We start from the raw sequence: 12,567 nt of genomic DNA on the forward strand, positions 1-12,567 counted from the left end.
CTATGGATACACCGGCGTAAATTCTCTCTGAATCCGGGCCACTGTTTTTGCTTTTACCTGGCACCTGAACCTATTTACTCTCCAGCATCTTTGGGCAGAAGTGAAACCTCACTGCACGGCTTTATTGTGGCTTTTTTTTGTTTTTAGGGGTGGTGGCATAATCTTTAAACAAGGGTGCATGAATGCCCTCATTGGCTCTCAGAGATCACACTGAAAAGATGAAAGGTAAGGTCTTTGCTGGCTACTGCAAAGTGAATGAAAACGCCCATTTAATGTCTTCCTTTTTATAAGTAGGTTGCTATTAAATGCAAGTAGTTGGGGGCAAAAGTGCAGAACATCTGATATAAATGCAGATACAAGTCATACAAACAAACTTCCAAGGGATGCACCAAGAGCTTGTGGAACATTATACTGTATGTACTAGATGTACTTACGACTGGGTATCTTATTTTTAATCTCACTTTGCCTTCTTAGAATACTGAATCATAAATGTTACAGTATAAAGCCTCTGCTTGCATTTAGATCAGTATCAGATGGTAACATGTATTATCTACAAAAACGAATAAAATACAGTAAAACTAAAATCATTAGCACCATAATCTAACCCCTGCTCACCATAAGAAAATAAAGCACGAATAGAGGAAAAAAGAACTGGGACAAATCACATTGACCAGATATATACAAACTGTGACCCTGTAATAGCAGCAAAACTGCAAGTCTCCCATATCCTGCTGCCTAGTAGTTGGTAGAGAACGGAAGCACTTGTCACTCCCCCATATGCTGTTGCCTATTAGTTAGTAGAGCATGGTGGCACATTTTGTTACCCTTGAAATCTAGTAGGCCACTCCCTGGACAACAATGAAAGAATTACCATTTGATTTCAGTTTGCTGCTAATAATTCTTCATACTGTAGAGATTAGGGTGTATTGCACACATCATTTTATTTAATTTTACTTAATCTACTGTTCTGTTTTATTACTTTACATATTGTCTTTGGCTAATGTTCACAGATGTAATTTCCCCAAGAATTTTGATTTAAAAAATGTTCTAAGTTTCACCACACTGGATACCAGGAGTGAATTAAAGCCAATAGTTAAACATAAAAAAAAAGCACATTAAAAAATCATTTGCAACAGCGCAATGACTGCATGTCAGTCAACTTCTGTTAATCCGCAAGGCCTTAGAAACTCTTGTCCTCTTTCATGGAACCATTTATTTGAAACTAAAAGGAAGAAACAAAATGACAATATGAAAAACAATCATTATCAATACAGATACATTTATCAAAATTCATGACTTTGCCGGTCATATACATATTATATCTATAGTTGTAATATTTTACTTCTTAAAGATGAATCCCAGGTATGGTATATTTTTACATAGCTACATTGGTTGAGTTTTGACCAATGTAACTAATCATATACCATATCTGGTTAATACCCCTGGAAGCTGGAAATTACTTAAGTAGACACCGCTAGTTCAGTAATCTCCATATGCTTCCAGTTTTTTTCCCACATACTTTTTATCTCCATATACCCAGCCCTAGTTATCCTAAAATAGTCTCCTCCGCCCTAGGTCTGTTCGTTGGGGGGGGGGGGGGGGGGGGCAGAGAGGAGACAGACCACCAGAAAACAACCCGTTTTATTTATTTATTAATATTTATTCTCTCCTTCACACTTAAATGACAATTAAATGAGGAAAGTTTGTTTCTTGTGGGTTTTTTTTTGTCTTTATCCTGATGTACATTCTATTTTGTTGCAATTAAGGTATTTGTTCATAAGGCAGATGTTTGGTCCTTGGACTCGGCGTCTGTCTTCAACTACCTATTTGAGGTGAACACATATAAGGGCTTTATATCATGTTGTTATGCCATGCTCCTGAATCTCTTCATACCGGGTGCCCCTTTGAGGGCGGTGTCCCGGTGGGAACAAGATGTGGGAGCATTGGAGGATGGGCAGTGGGAAGAAGCCTTGCAGGCGGTCCCCATGTGCTCCCTGAACGTGTCGCACAGACTTTCACAGCTCTATATCCTTCTAAGGGTGCATTATACACTGGCTAGACTAGCACGAATGGGGCTGAGGGTTGATCTCTGAGCTAGGTGCTGTAGAGATCATGGTGATCTTATTCACCTGCTGTGGCGGTGCCCGAAACTACACCTATACTGGACAAAGGTCATTGATGCTCTTAATGGGGCTTTTCAGGTTCAGATACCTCTGGACCCCAAAACCTGTTTTCTGGGGATAGGTGACAGCCTGCTGGTAGATGGTATTTCTAGGCAGGCCATTGGTAGAGCCCTATTTCAGGCCCGATTAATGATATTGAGGCACTGGAAAGACACTGAACCACCCACGGTGCAGGAATGGATCAAACAGATGGGAGTTACACTTAGGTTGGAAAAAGTTGTATATCAACATAGAGGGTTCAGCTCTAAATTTTAAAGATTATGGGCCCCTTGGCTGAATGTTCCGGGTCTGGCCCCTTATAGATCTGGTGTATGATCGTCTATTTTAAGGCTGAACGGAGAGGGTGCATTTCTAGGTTTTAATAAATTGCATAATGGCTAGTGTAGGCTGAACTATACCATGGTTTAGGGGCGGTGACATGTTTTGTGAAAATGTAAAATGACTGCTGGAGGAGTGAACTGGGTATATTTTTGCATTTAAAGTTTTCCCTTGTTTTTTTTTATTGGTGTGCTGCGCCACACTGTCTGAGTGAAATGCTTGTGCTCTGGAGCTCTTTGCTTGTATTTACATTTCGGTTCAATAAAAACCTTTGTTTAAGAGAAAAAAAGTATTTGTTCATATATTGATATATACAATTATCTACAGATTGTATTCATTTCCTGGATTGAATTATCATACACACACATACCATGGTGCAGATCCTGAAAAAGTAGGTACAGTACCTGTAGATCACAACAACCTGTGTGGACTACATACATTTACCATTTTTGTAATAAATAGTTGTTGGACTTTTATATGGTTCTATTCTCTAAGAGGTACAATTAAGTCCCATTTCTCTATATACAGGGAGTGCAGAATTATTAGGCAAGTTGTATTTTTGAGGAGTAATTTTATTATTGAACAACAACCATGTTCTCAATGAACCCAAAAAACTCATTAATATCAAAGCTGAATATTTTTGGAAGTAGTTTTTAGTTTGTTTTTAGTTTTAGCTATTTTAGGGGGATATCTGTGTGTGCAGGTGACTATTACTGTGCATAATTATTAGGCAACTTAACAAAAAAAATATATATACCCATTTCAATTATTTATTTTTACCAGTGAAACCAATATAACATCTCAACATTCACAAATATACATTTCTGACATTCAAAAACAAAACAAACACAAATCAGTGACCAATATAGCCACCTTTCTTTGCAAGGACACTCAAAAGCCTGCCATCCATGGATTATGTCAGTGTTTTGATCTGTTCACCATCAACATTGCGTGCAGCAGCAACCGCAGCCTCCCAGACACTGTTCAGAGAGGTGTACTGTTTTCCCTCCTTGTAAATCTCACATTTGATGATGGACCACAGGTTCTCAATGGGGTTCAGATCAGGTGAACAAGGAGGCCATGTCATTAGTTGTTCTTCTTTTATACCCTTTCTTGCCAGCCACGCTGTGGAGTACTTGGACGCGTGTGATGGAGCATTGTCCTGCATGAAAATCATGTTTTTCTTGAAGGATGGTGACTTTCACCCACAATCAGACAACACCAACAAGAAATGGGAAAGGGATCTACGTATAACAATCTCTAATGACCAGTGGACTTCGGTCTTCCATCGCCTACACAAGGGCTCACTAAGCGTCCTGATACAGGAAAACAGTTACAAAATATACTCAAGGTGGTATAAAACCCCTTACATTATTAATAAATTTAGCCCAAACGTCTCTCCCTTGTGCTGGCGATGCGGACTAGAGGCTGGCACTCTCCTCCATATATGGTGGGAATGTTCAGCTATCACGACTTTTTGGAAATCAGTCCATGATCTCATTGTGTCCATTACCACCTACACCCCAGACTTTACAGCTGGACAGTACCTATTACACCTCTCCTCTCTACCCAATTCAGTCTACAAGAAATCTATTATTGTGTTTCTTATCAACGCGGCAAAGCTGTGTATTCCAGTTAAATGGTCGCAAGCAACCCCTCCAAAAATTTCAGAGTGGATACGCAAAGTGGATCACATTGCATATATGGAGGAATTGATATCCCATTCTAGAGATTCTTCTAGGAATTTCCGAGATAAATGGGCATGCTGGCACCACTTTGCGGATTCTTCTGAATACCGTACTTTGTTGGATTCCTGATGAGTCCCGGAATCTGATTAATCTCCTCTGTTGTTCCTATTTTCTATAACTTTGTCAATTTGAATCACACCGCTTATAATAGGATGGTTTCCTCAACCCTCCCTCTACCTTGCCTTCCCCTACCCCTTCCTTTCCCCCCTAAATACTCGAATTTTATCTTGACTGCTTTGTTGTGACTATGATGGATCACTAACTTTAAATATTGATCCTTGTTTTATGTTCTTAAATGTAATGTCACTTATTCGACTTATTGCATACATTGTAACAAGATCGCTTTGTATACTCTTACATGTTTTAAAAACCCAATAAACATATTTGAAAAAAAAAAAGAAAATCATGTTTTTCTTGAAGGATGCAGACTTCTTCCTGTACCACTGCTTGAAGAAGGTGTCTTCCAGAAACTGGCAGTAGGACTGGGAGTTGAGCTTGACTCCATCCTCAACCCGAAAAGGCCCCACAAGCTCATCTTTGATGATACCAGCCCAAACCAGTACTCCACCTCCACCTTGCTGGCATCTGAGTCGGACTGGAGCTCTCTGCCCTTTACCAATCCAGCCACGGGCCCATCCATCTGGCCAATCAAGACTCACTCTCATTTCATCAGTCCATAAAACCTTAGAAAAATCAGTCTTGAGATATTTCTTGGCCCAGTCTTGACGTTTCAGCTTGTGTGTCTTGTTCAGTGGTGGTCGTCTTTCAGCCTTTCTTACCTTGGCCATGTCTCTGAGTATTGCACACCTTGTGCTTTTGGGCACTCCAGTGATGTTGCAGCTCTGAAATATGGCCAAACTGGTGGCAAGTGGCATCTTGGCAGCTGCACGCTTGACTTTTCTCAGTTCATGGGCAGTTATTTTGCGCCTTGGTTTTTCCACACTCTTCTTGCGACCCTGTTGACTATTTTGAATGAAACACTTGATTGTTAGATGATCACGCTTCAGAAGCTTTGCAATTTTAAGGCCCCGTACACACGACAGAGGAACTCGACGTGCTTGGCACGTCGAGTTCCTCGTCGAGTTTTGGGATGAAGCCGCCGAGGAGCTCGGCGGGCCGCCTTCTCCTATAGAACAACGAGGACAACGAGAAAATAGAGAACATGTTCTCTATTTTCTCGTCGAGTTCCTCGGCGGCTCCATCGAGCCAAAACTGTACAGACGACAGAGTTTCTCGGCAGAATCCGGGTTTTGACCGAGTTTCTCGGTGAATTCTGCCGAGAAACTCTGTCGTGTGTACGAGGCCTAAGAGTGCTGCATCCCTCTGCAAGATATCTCACTATTTTTGACTTTTCTGAGCCTGTCAAGTCCTTCTTTTGACCCATTTTGCCAAAGGAAAGGAAGTTGCCTAATAATTATGCACACCTGATATAGGGTGTTGATGTCATTAGACCACACACCTTCTCATTACAGAGATGCACATCACCTAATATGCTTAATTGGTAGTAGGCTTTCGAGCCTATACAGCTTGGAGTAAGACAACATGCATAAAGAGGATGATGTGGTCAAAATACTAATTTGCCTAATAATTCTGCACTCCCTGTATATCCACATCTTCTAGCAATTTTACCTCATGCTAATTGCTAAACCAACTAAAAATCCCTTACAGTTAACACAGTTTATGGTACATCAATAGTGTATCTAGAGGTTTACCTTGCTTTCAGCCATTTGCGACAACATAGTCATACTAGAGCTCTTTAAAGGATTTCTAAAAATGCATATTTTTTTCCAGGTAAAAATAAATAAAAAATACATTTTTCCTAGGGGGTTTACCAATGTGAAGAAGAGCCGCGAGCGCCGCTGAGGGACCCCAGAAGATGAGGATCGGGGCCACACTGTGCAAAACAAACTGCACAGTGGAGGCAAGTATGATGTTAAAAAACAACAAAAAAAAAACGGAGGGTTTACAACCCCTTTATTCTGGAGCATGCATTGCATGCGAAGGCACGCTAAGGCAATGCTTCTACTTTAATAAAAGTCCATCTAGTAAGACTAATTTCTCAGCTCATTGTGCTTCATCCAGAAGAGACTGGAGGTTTTGGTCAGAAGCGAAGCACCACAGAGATGACATCCTTGGTCAATCATTTATAAGGAGGGAGGCTTGTAATTAGATATCCTGCATTTTTGTTCTCGAATGATAAAATGTATGCAACAAAATATGTAAATAACTGTTAGAGAGAAAACATACCCCATTTACTTCCTACTAATACCGGACAAGCTGCATGTCGTGTTCTGTAATCCCCTTCTCCACTTCTGAATAGATTGTACCAAAACACAGCAGTTCCCTAAAACATCAGCAAGAACATATTCAAGAGAAAAAACAGAAAATATCTATTACAATTATATTAACTATATAGAGGATTTGTAAATTTTGGGATTTGGATAAATAAACCATAAATCACTAAAACTAGAACAGTACAAACAATAAAAACTAGTGTGCTGTAAAAAAGGAAGTGGAAGTAGGCAACTCATTTAGTTTAACAAAATGTAAACATTTCTGAATATTAAACATATTTTTCCTAAAAAGAGGGGACACAATCTTTCTTAGGCCCCTTTCACACGGTCAGACCGTTCAGGTCCACCTGTCAGTTTTGTCGGTGGACCTGAACGGCTGCTCCATGCAAGCCTATGGAGCGTCAGATGTCAGCGGAGACATGTCCGCTGACATCTGACCCGATTCGATCCGCCAAAATCAGATGGCGATGCTGTCCATTTTCATCAGATCTCTCCATAGGAGACAGCGGTGCTGCACAAGCCCCTCCCCGCTCAGTAAGCAGAGAGGGACTTGTCATGCGCCAGCTCAGTGGAGATCAGCGGAGAGATCTCCCGCTGAACCGGCGGACTCCGTAGCGACGGAGTCTGCTTAGTGTGAAAGTAGCCTAAACCATTGTCAAAGGCACTTTTGTGATAGTGCCATCTTTTACTAGTAAAGAATGTAAGGATGAACCACTGGAAATTAGACATAAAAAAATAACACGTAAAATGGAAAAAAGCTTAGCTGGATTCTTCTACATATCTCTATGTATAACGTCACTTTAAATAGATTAGAATTTGTGAAGTTTGGTATCGTAATGATGTTTTGAGTTGCTAAAGGGAAATGTAATCATAATATTATATCCTAATACGACTCCCCATAAACTATCCAATCCTGCCCTAATCAAACTGGCCAATGTGAAACTTCAGGTTATTTAGGGTTCAATTTAAGATGATCATGATTGCTTCTCACATCAGAAAGAATCATTTTGACCAACAGATTTTGCAACCAAAATCTGAGAGGCCTGGCTGGTTGCTCTGCATTACTGAAGCATTTACAGGTCCAATGATGGATAAAGGTACCCCTACCAGTTTCTTCAGTGGAACATCTGACATTTTTACATACTAACCAGCTAGTAACAGGAAATATGGAGGACACAGTCAACAGTATACTAAAAAACATAGCCGAAATAGCCAAATGCACCATCTACCTCTACTAATCTCACCTTCACAGATTTATTTTGAATGCTACACATCAAATGCTCAAATACATATACAATGGCCCAGATTCACATACATCGGCGCATATTTATGCCGCCGTAGCGTATACCTTTTACGCTACGCCGGCACAGCGCACAGAGGCAAGCACTGGATTCACAAAGCATTTGCTCCCACTTGCTGTTAAAGATATGCTGGGTTTCCTCGGCATAAGCCAGCGTAGGTGAAAGTGGGCCATGCTAATGAGGCGTGACCCCATGCAAATGATGGGCCAAGCATCATAGAAGTACTCAAAATGAACGGCGCATGCGTCCCGTGGCCGCATCCCTGTGCGCATGCTCAGAATCACGTCGGAACTACTCCCTAAGATACGCCGGATCACTGCCTACGACGTGAACGTAACCTACGCCTAGTCATATTCACGTACAACGTAAACGACAAAAGATACAACGGCTTGTGATCCCTGGTCCATACCTTTGCATGGGTTGCGCCTTCTATATGGGGAATAACTTTACGCCGGACGCAGGACTTACGCAAGCCGCGTATATTATGCGCCGGGCGCCAGTACGTTCATTTGCATATGTGAATCATAGAAAATCAATAGGAGCGGCAAATGCGCCCAGCGTAAATATGCCCCCACGATAGGCCGGCGTAGGAATGTTACGTCGGTCGGATGAAACCTATTTTCAGGCGTATCTCAGTTTATGGGCACGGTGCATAGATACGACGGCGCATACTTACACTTACGTGGCGTATCTCGAGATACGTCGGCTTAAGTGCTTTGTGAATCCGGGCCATTGTGTTTAATGTACCCAATTTTATTTATTGAAGAAAACAAATGCACAGAAGAGATCAGTTAATGGGATCAGTATGGTAGATCCAGTGTTGTAAAGACACTGACAACTTCAAAAAGGCCAAGATTACCTTTAAGGAAAAAAAACAAAAAAAAAAAAAACGTTCATTTATTATTTTCCACGGGAACCTGCAAAGCATTGCATCAGTGATCTGTGGACCATAGATGCAATGCCTGGCTCTTCAGCTTCCTGCCAGTACCTTTAAGGGTCCATAAAGGGTACTGCGTGATCAGCAGGGTGAAATATGTAGAACAGGGATATGCAATTAGCGGACCTCCAGCTGTTGCAGAACTGCAAGTCCCATGAGGCATAGCAAGACTCTGACCGCCACAAGCATGACACCCAGAGGCAGAGGCATGATGGGACTTGTAGTTTTGCAACAGCTGGAGGTCCGCTAATTGCAGAAGAGGGATGTAGAACATCAAGATATCTAAACAAACTAAGCAGGTAACCACATCAAAAAATTAGATGGAATAAATGCAATCAAAAAATCAACAGCTTTGATGAGTGTTTAACTGCATTGAGATTATCTAATTCCGTCATGTGGTTACTTAATACACATAGGCCACATAATCGGCCAGTTCAAACAGAAACCAGCTGACCCACCCTGTTACCTTCTTGCAGCTTACACTGTAGTATACTTTATGTAGCTGCTGCTACATACCTTTTATACAGTGCGCAAAGCAGGCATAACTGTTTGTGAAGAATATAGTTTAGGCCAGCTTGGGCCAATAGAGTATTATGTTTCAATGTTTTTATTGAAATTTTCACAAAGAAAATAAATACAATCTTGAGTCCAAAAAAAAAAAGGGTACAATATAAAATGTAGGCAAAGTCCTGAGTCATCCTAACAATGAGTGGAAACCTCCATAGCAGCCAAGTTACAAACTAGAGTTATTATGAAGTGGAGTAAGTAAGACGTCTTCAGCCCTAACAATAACCTCAAAGCTTGTTTGAATTTTCACACATGGGCTGGATCTAATACCGTGTGACATTAAGAGATACATCCTCCAACCTTTAAAGATCAACATCAGTCATCCATAAAGAACTATTTAGACATACATATATTATAGACACATGAATTAACTACTGCACATATAAGCAAGTAGAGGTAAATGGCTGTGTAGTAAGAAAACCCCACCACTCCCTGAGATCACAATACATTCCGTAGAGATACCCACTATGCAGAGGTTAGAGAACAAAAATCTGATGACTCTCATATCATTATAGTAACAAAGAAAAGAAAGAAAAAAGGAAAAGGGAAAAAAAAGGGGGGGGAAAGAACATAAGAGAAAAGAAAGAGAATAGAGGAAGTAGAAAGTGACCCCGTGCTCCAACACCCACCATCCCGAGACAGCCCTACTCAGGCAGGCCAATAGAGTATTAAAAAAGTCACAGTAAATAAGCATTTAAACTTACATTTTTTTGGCTAAGAACATTTTCAAAATAAAAAAGACCTGCTGATCTTGCCAAAAGGTAATATGGTTTACGCGTTACTTTCTATGTGCCGGACAGAAAAAAACAAACATTCTGATCTGCCTTCTGAGGTATATTCTCTAAACTACCAATTCCCCTCTAATCATGTAATCAAGTTTGCAGTTGAAATGAGAGCAGGCTAGTGACAACATGGCTCATTTCACAGATACAGTGGAGGAATGAGTATAGCCACCAATTTATTGCAGAATTATCACATAAGGACTGGTAGGCTGCAGTATACTTACGATCTTGGTTTTATTTGCGACTTAGGCAGTAAATAATCTAAAAAACAGTACCACCCTAAAGCTCCAGAAGTTGAGTCATGTGGCTGGTGACAGTGTATAATGGTGCTGGTTGGGATATAAAGCTTGTCAGGGTCAGTCCAGCTGCACACAATAACAGCAGACTGTAAATCTAAGATAATAAAAGATGAGGAAGCTTGGCTTCAGCTTGGTTCCCAACCCACAGAATAAACCCCTCCCCCTTAATGCATTGCACCCTTCATGACAGGGCTGGGTGGAAAGGAGTTAACTGGCCTTTACCTTGGTGCAAAAATGTACTCATTTAACATTAGATATGTAAATTTGTGTATGCAGAATAACAGGAAATACACCCAAAGAATCTTAATTAGCATAACACTAACCGGGGCAAAATATATACAGTAGTTACTGTGGGCCAGATTCACAAAAGAGATCTCTGTGATCCAGCCGTCCTAACTATGCGGCTGATTCATAGAATCAGTTACGCATAGATAGCCCTAAGATCCGACAGGTGTAATTGAATTACACTGTCGGATCTTAAGGATGCAATTCTAGGCCGGCCGCTAGGTGGCGAGGCCATTGCGGTCGACGTAGAATATGCAAATGACTAGTTACGGCGATTCCCGAACGTCCGCGCTGCCCGTCAATCTAACTTTACTTTGTTTCCGTCGAGATAAGCCGCGTAAAATTAGGGCTGAGCCCTCGGTGTTCTAAGCCATGTTAAGTATGGCCGTCGTTCCCGCGTCGAAATTTAAAAAACAACGTTGTTTGCGTAAGTCGTCCGTGAATGGCGCTGGACGCCATTTACGTTAACGTCTAAACAAATGATGTCCGTGCGACGTCATTTAGCGCAATGCACGTCGGGTAATTTTCCCGAGGGAGCATGCGCAGTACGTTCGGCGTGGGAACGCGCCTAATTTAAATGGTGCCCGCCCCATTTGAATTAGGCGGGCTTGCGCCGATCGGATTTACGTTACACCGCCGCAAGTTTACAGGTAAGAGCTTTGAGAATCAGGCACTTACGCTGTAAACCTGCGGCGGTGTAACGTAAATGGGATACGTTACGCTGCCGTGGAGCAACGTAAATGTATCAGAATCTGGCCCTGTATCTCCAAGATGAATGTGATGTGCACCCGGAAAAAAAGGTAACATTTAAAATATAACTATTCCATATTAGCTATAAAAATGTAAAGACTCAAGCGCAGTTCACTGCACAAATTCAGCAATGCCAAATCTGACGCAACTCTTGGACATGCACGGGAGTGACATATCAGCCCGCTCAATGACAGCGACCGGCGATAGAGACCTGGAAGCTGACCGTCCGAAGATGTCAGCAGCCAGCTGTGATTTCCGGGGACGACGCATCACTGGATTCAAGGGGAGTATAGTTCCGCTTTAAAGCAACAATAATTTTCCCTTTTTAGATCAGTAACTGATAAAGTAAGACTAGAAGGGTTGCAGATCTCAAAAACATACAGTGGAGAGCTATGGCAATATAAAATCAGCTCACCTTCCTAGGCCAGACTGCTGCTCCAAAGTCTGGAAACACTGTGGCTCCTCCAGCTTCCACATCACTCATCTAAAGAAAGGCAAGTCACAATTACATGAAAATGACAATACAGATAAAAGGTAGGACAGCCAACAAAACCTACCTAGAGGTGTACAATTTCAGAAAGAAGGTAAAGGAGCTTAACTGCCCCTTAGCAATGACTTGTAGTGCCAGCTTGTGCTGTCCCAATGATTTGCCAGTCAATGGTAATGGATGGCACGTGTGACTTTTGATTTGTAATACTGGACGCATAGCATTTCTTTTCAAATGAGACTTTAGAGGAACTTTAGTCAAAACCAAAAGGACAAACCAAAAGTACTTTCAAAACAATCACAATGGCCACAGACAATTGTTTTTGCAGTCAGTCTTTGGTACCATCATTGTCCTTAAAGTGAACCTGTGTATTGCCCATGCTGAACAAATATTCAAATTCAACTCAATACAAACCTTTCCAGTAACACAACTATCTTTCCTTTGACTTTGTTCACTTGCCAGAAGGAAAAGCCTGTAGAAGCTATGAGTGGCTGCAGTCGTAGCTTATATAGGTCTATGGGCTCCACGTGTGACAACCCTGATTGCCCAACACTGTCATATGGAGTGAATCAGATGCTCCGTTTGTACCTGAAAGTATAGGGCATTTTCTTTTGCT

General features: G+C 41.4%; 1 protein-coding gene across 3 annotated transcripts in view; it reads right to left on the reverse strand.

The window, feature by feature from the left end:
• Positions 1–910: 910 nt before the first annotated feature.
• Positions 911–12,567, reverse strand: part of P4HA2 (prolyl 4-hydroxylase subunit alpha 2) — a 149,679-nt gene continuing 138,022 nt past the window's right edge. For all 3 annotated transcript variants that reach the window (XM_040344641.1, XM_040344642.1, XM_040344643.1), the window contains 3 exons: positions 11,880–11,948; positions 6,497–6,593; positions 911–1,222 (listed from right to left, as the gene is read on the reverse strand). In XM_040344641.1, the coding sequence (XP_040200575.1) occupies positions 1,152–1,222; positions 6,497–6,593; positions 11,880–11,948 (237 nt within the window). In that variant the 3' untranslated portion in view covers positions 911–1,151. The remainder of the gene's footprint in view (positions 1,223–6,496; positions 6,594–11,879; positions 11,949–12,567) is intronic.

This window comes from Rana temporaria, chromosome 3, assembly GCF_905171775.1.
Source record: "Rana temporaria chromosome 3, aRanTem1.1, whole genome shotgun sequence".
Classification (NCBI taxonomy): domain Eukaryota; kingdom Metazoa; phylum Chordata; class Amphibia; order Anura; family Ranidae; genus Rana; species Rana temporaria.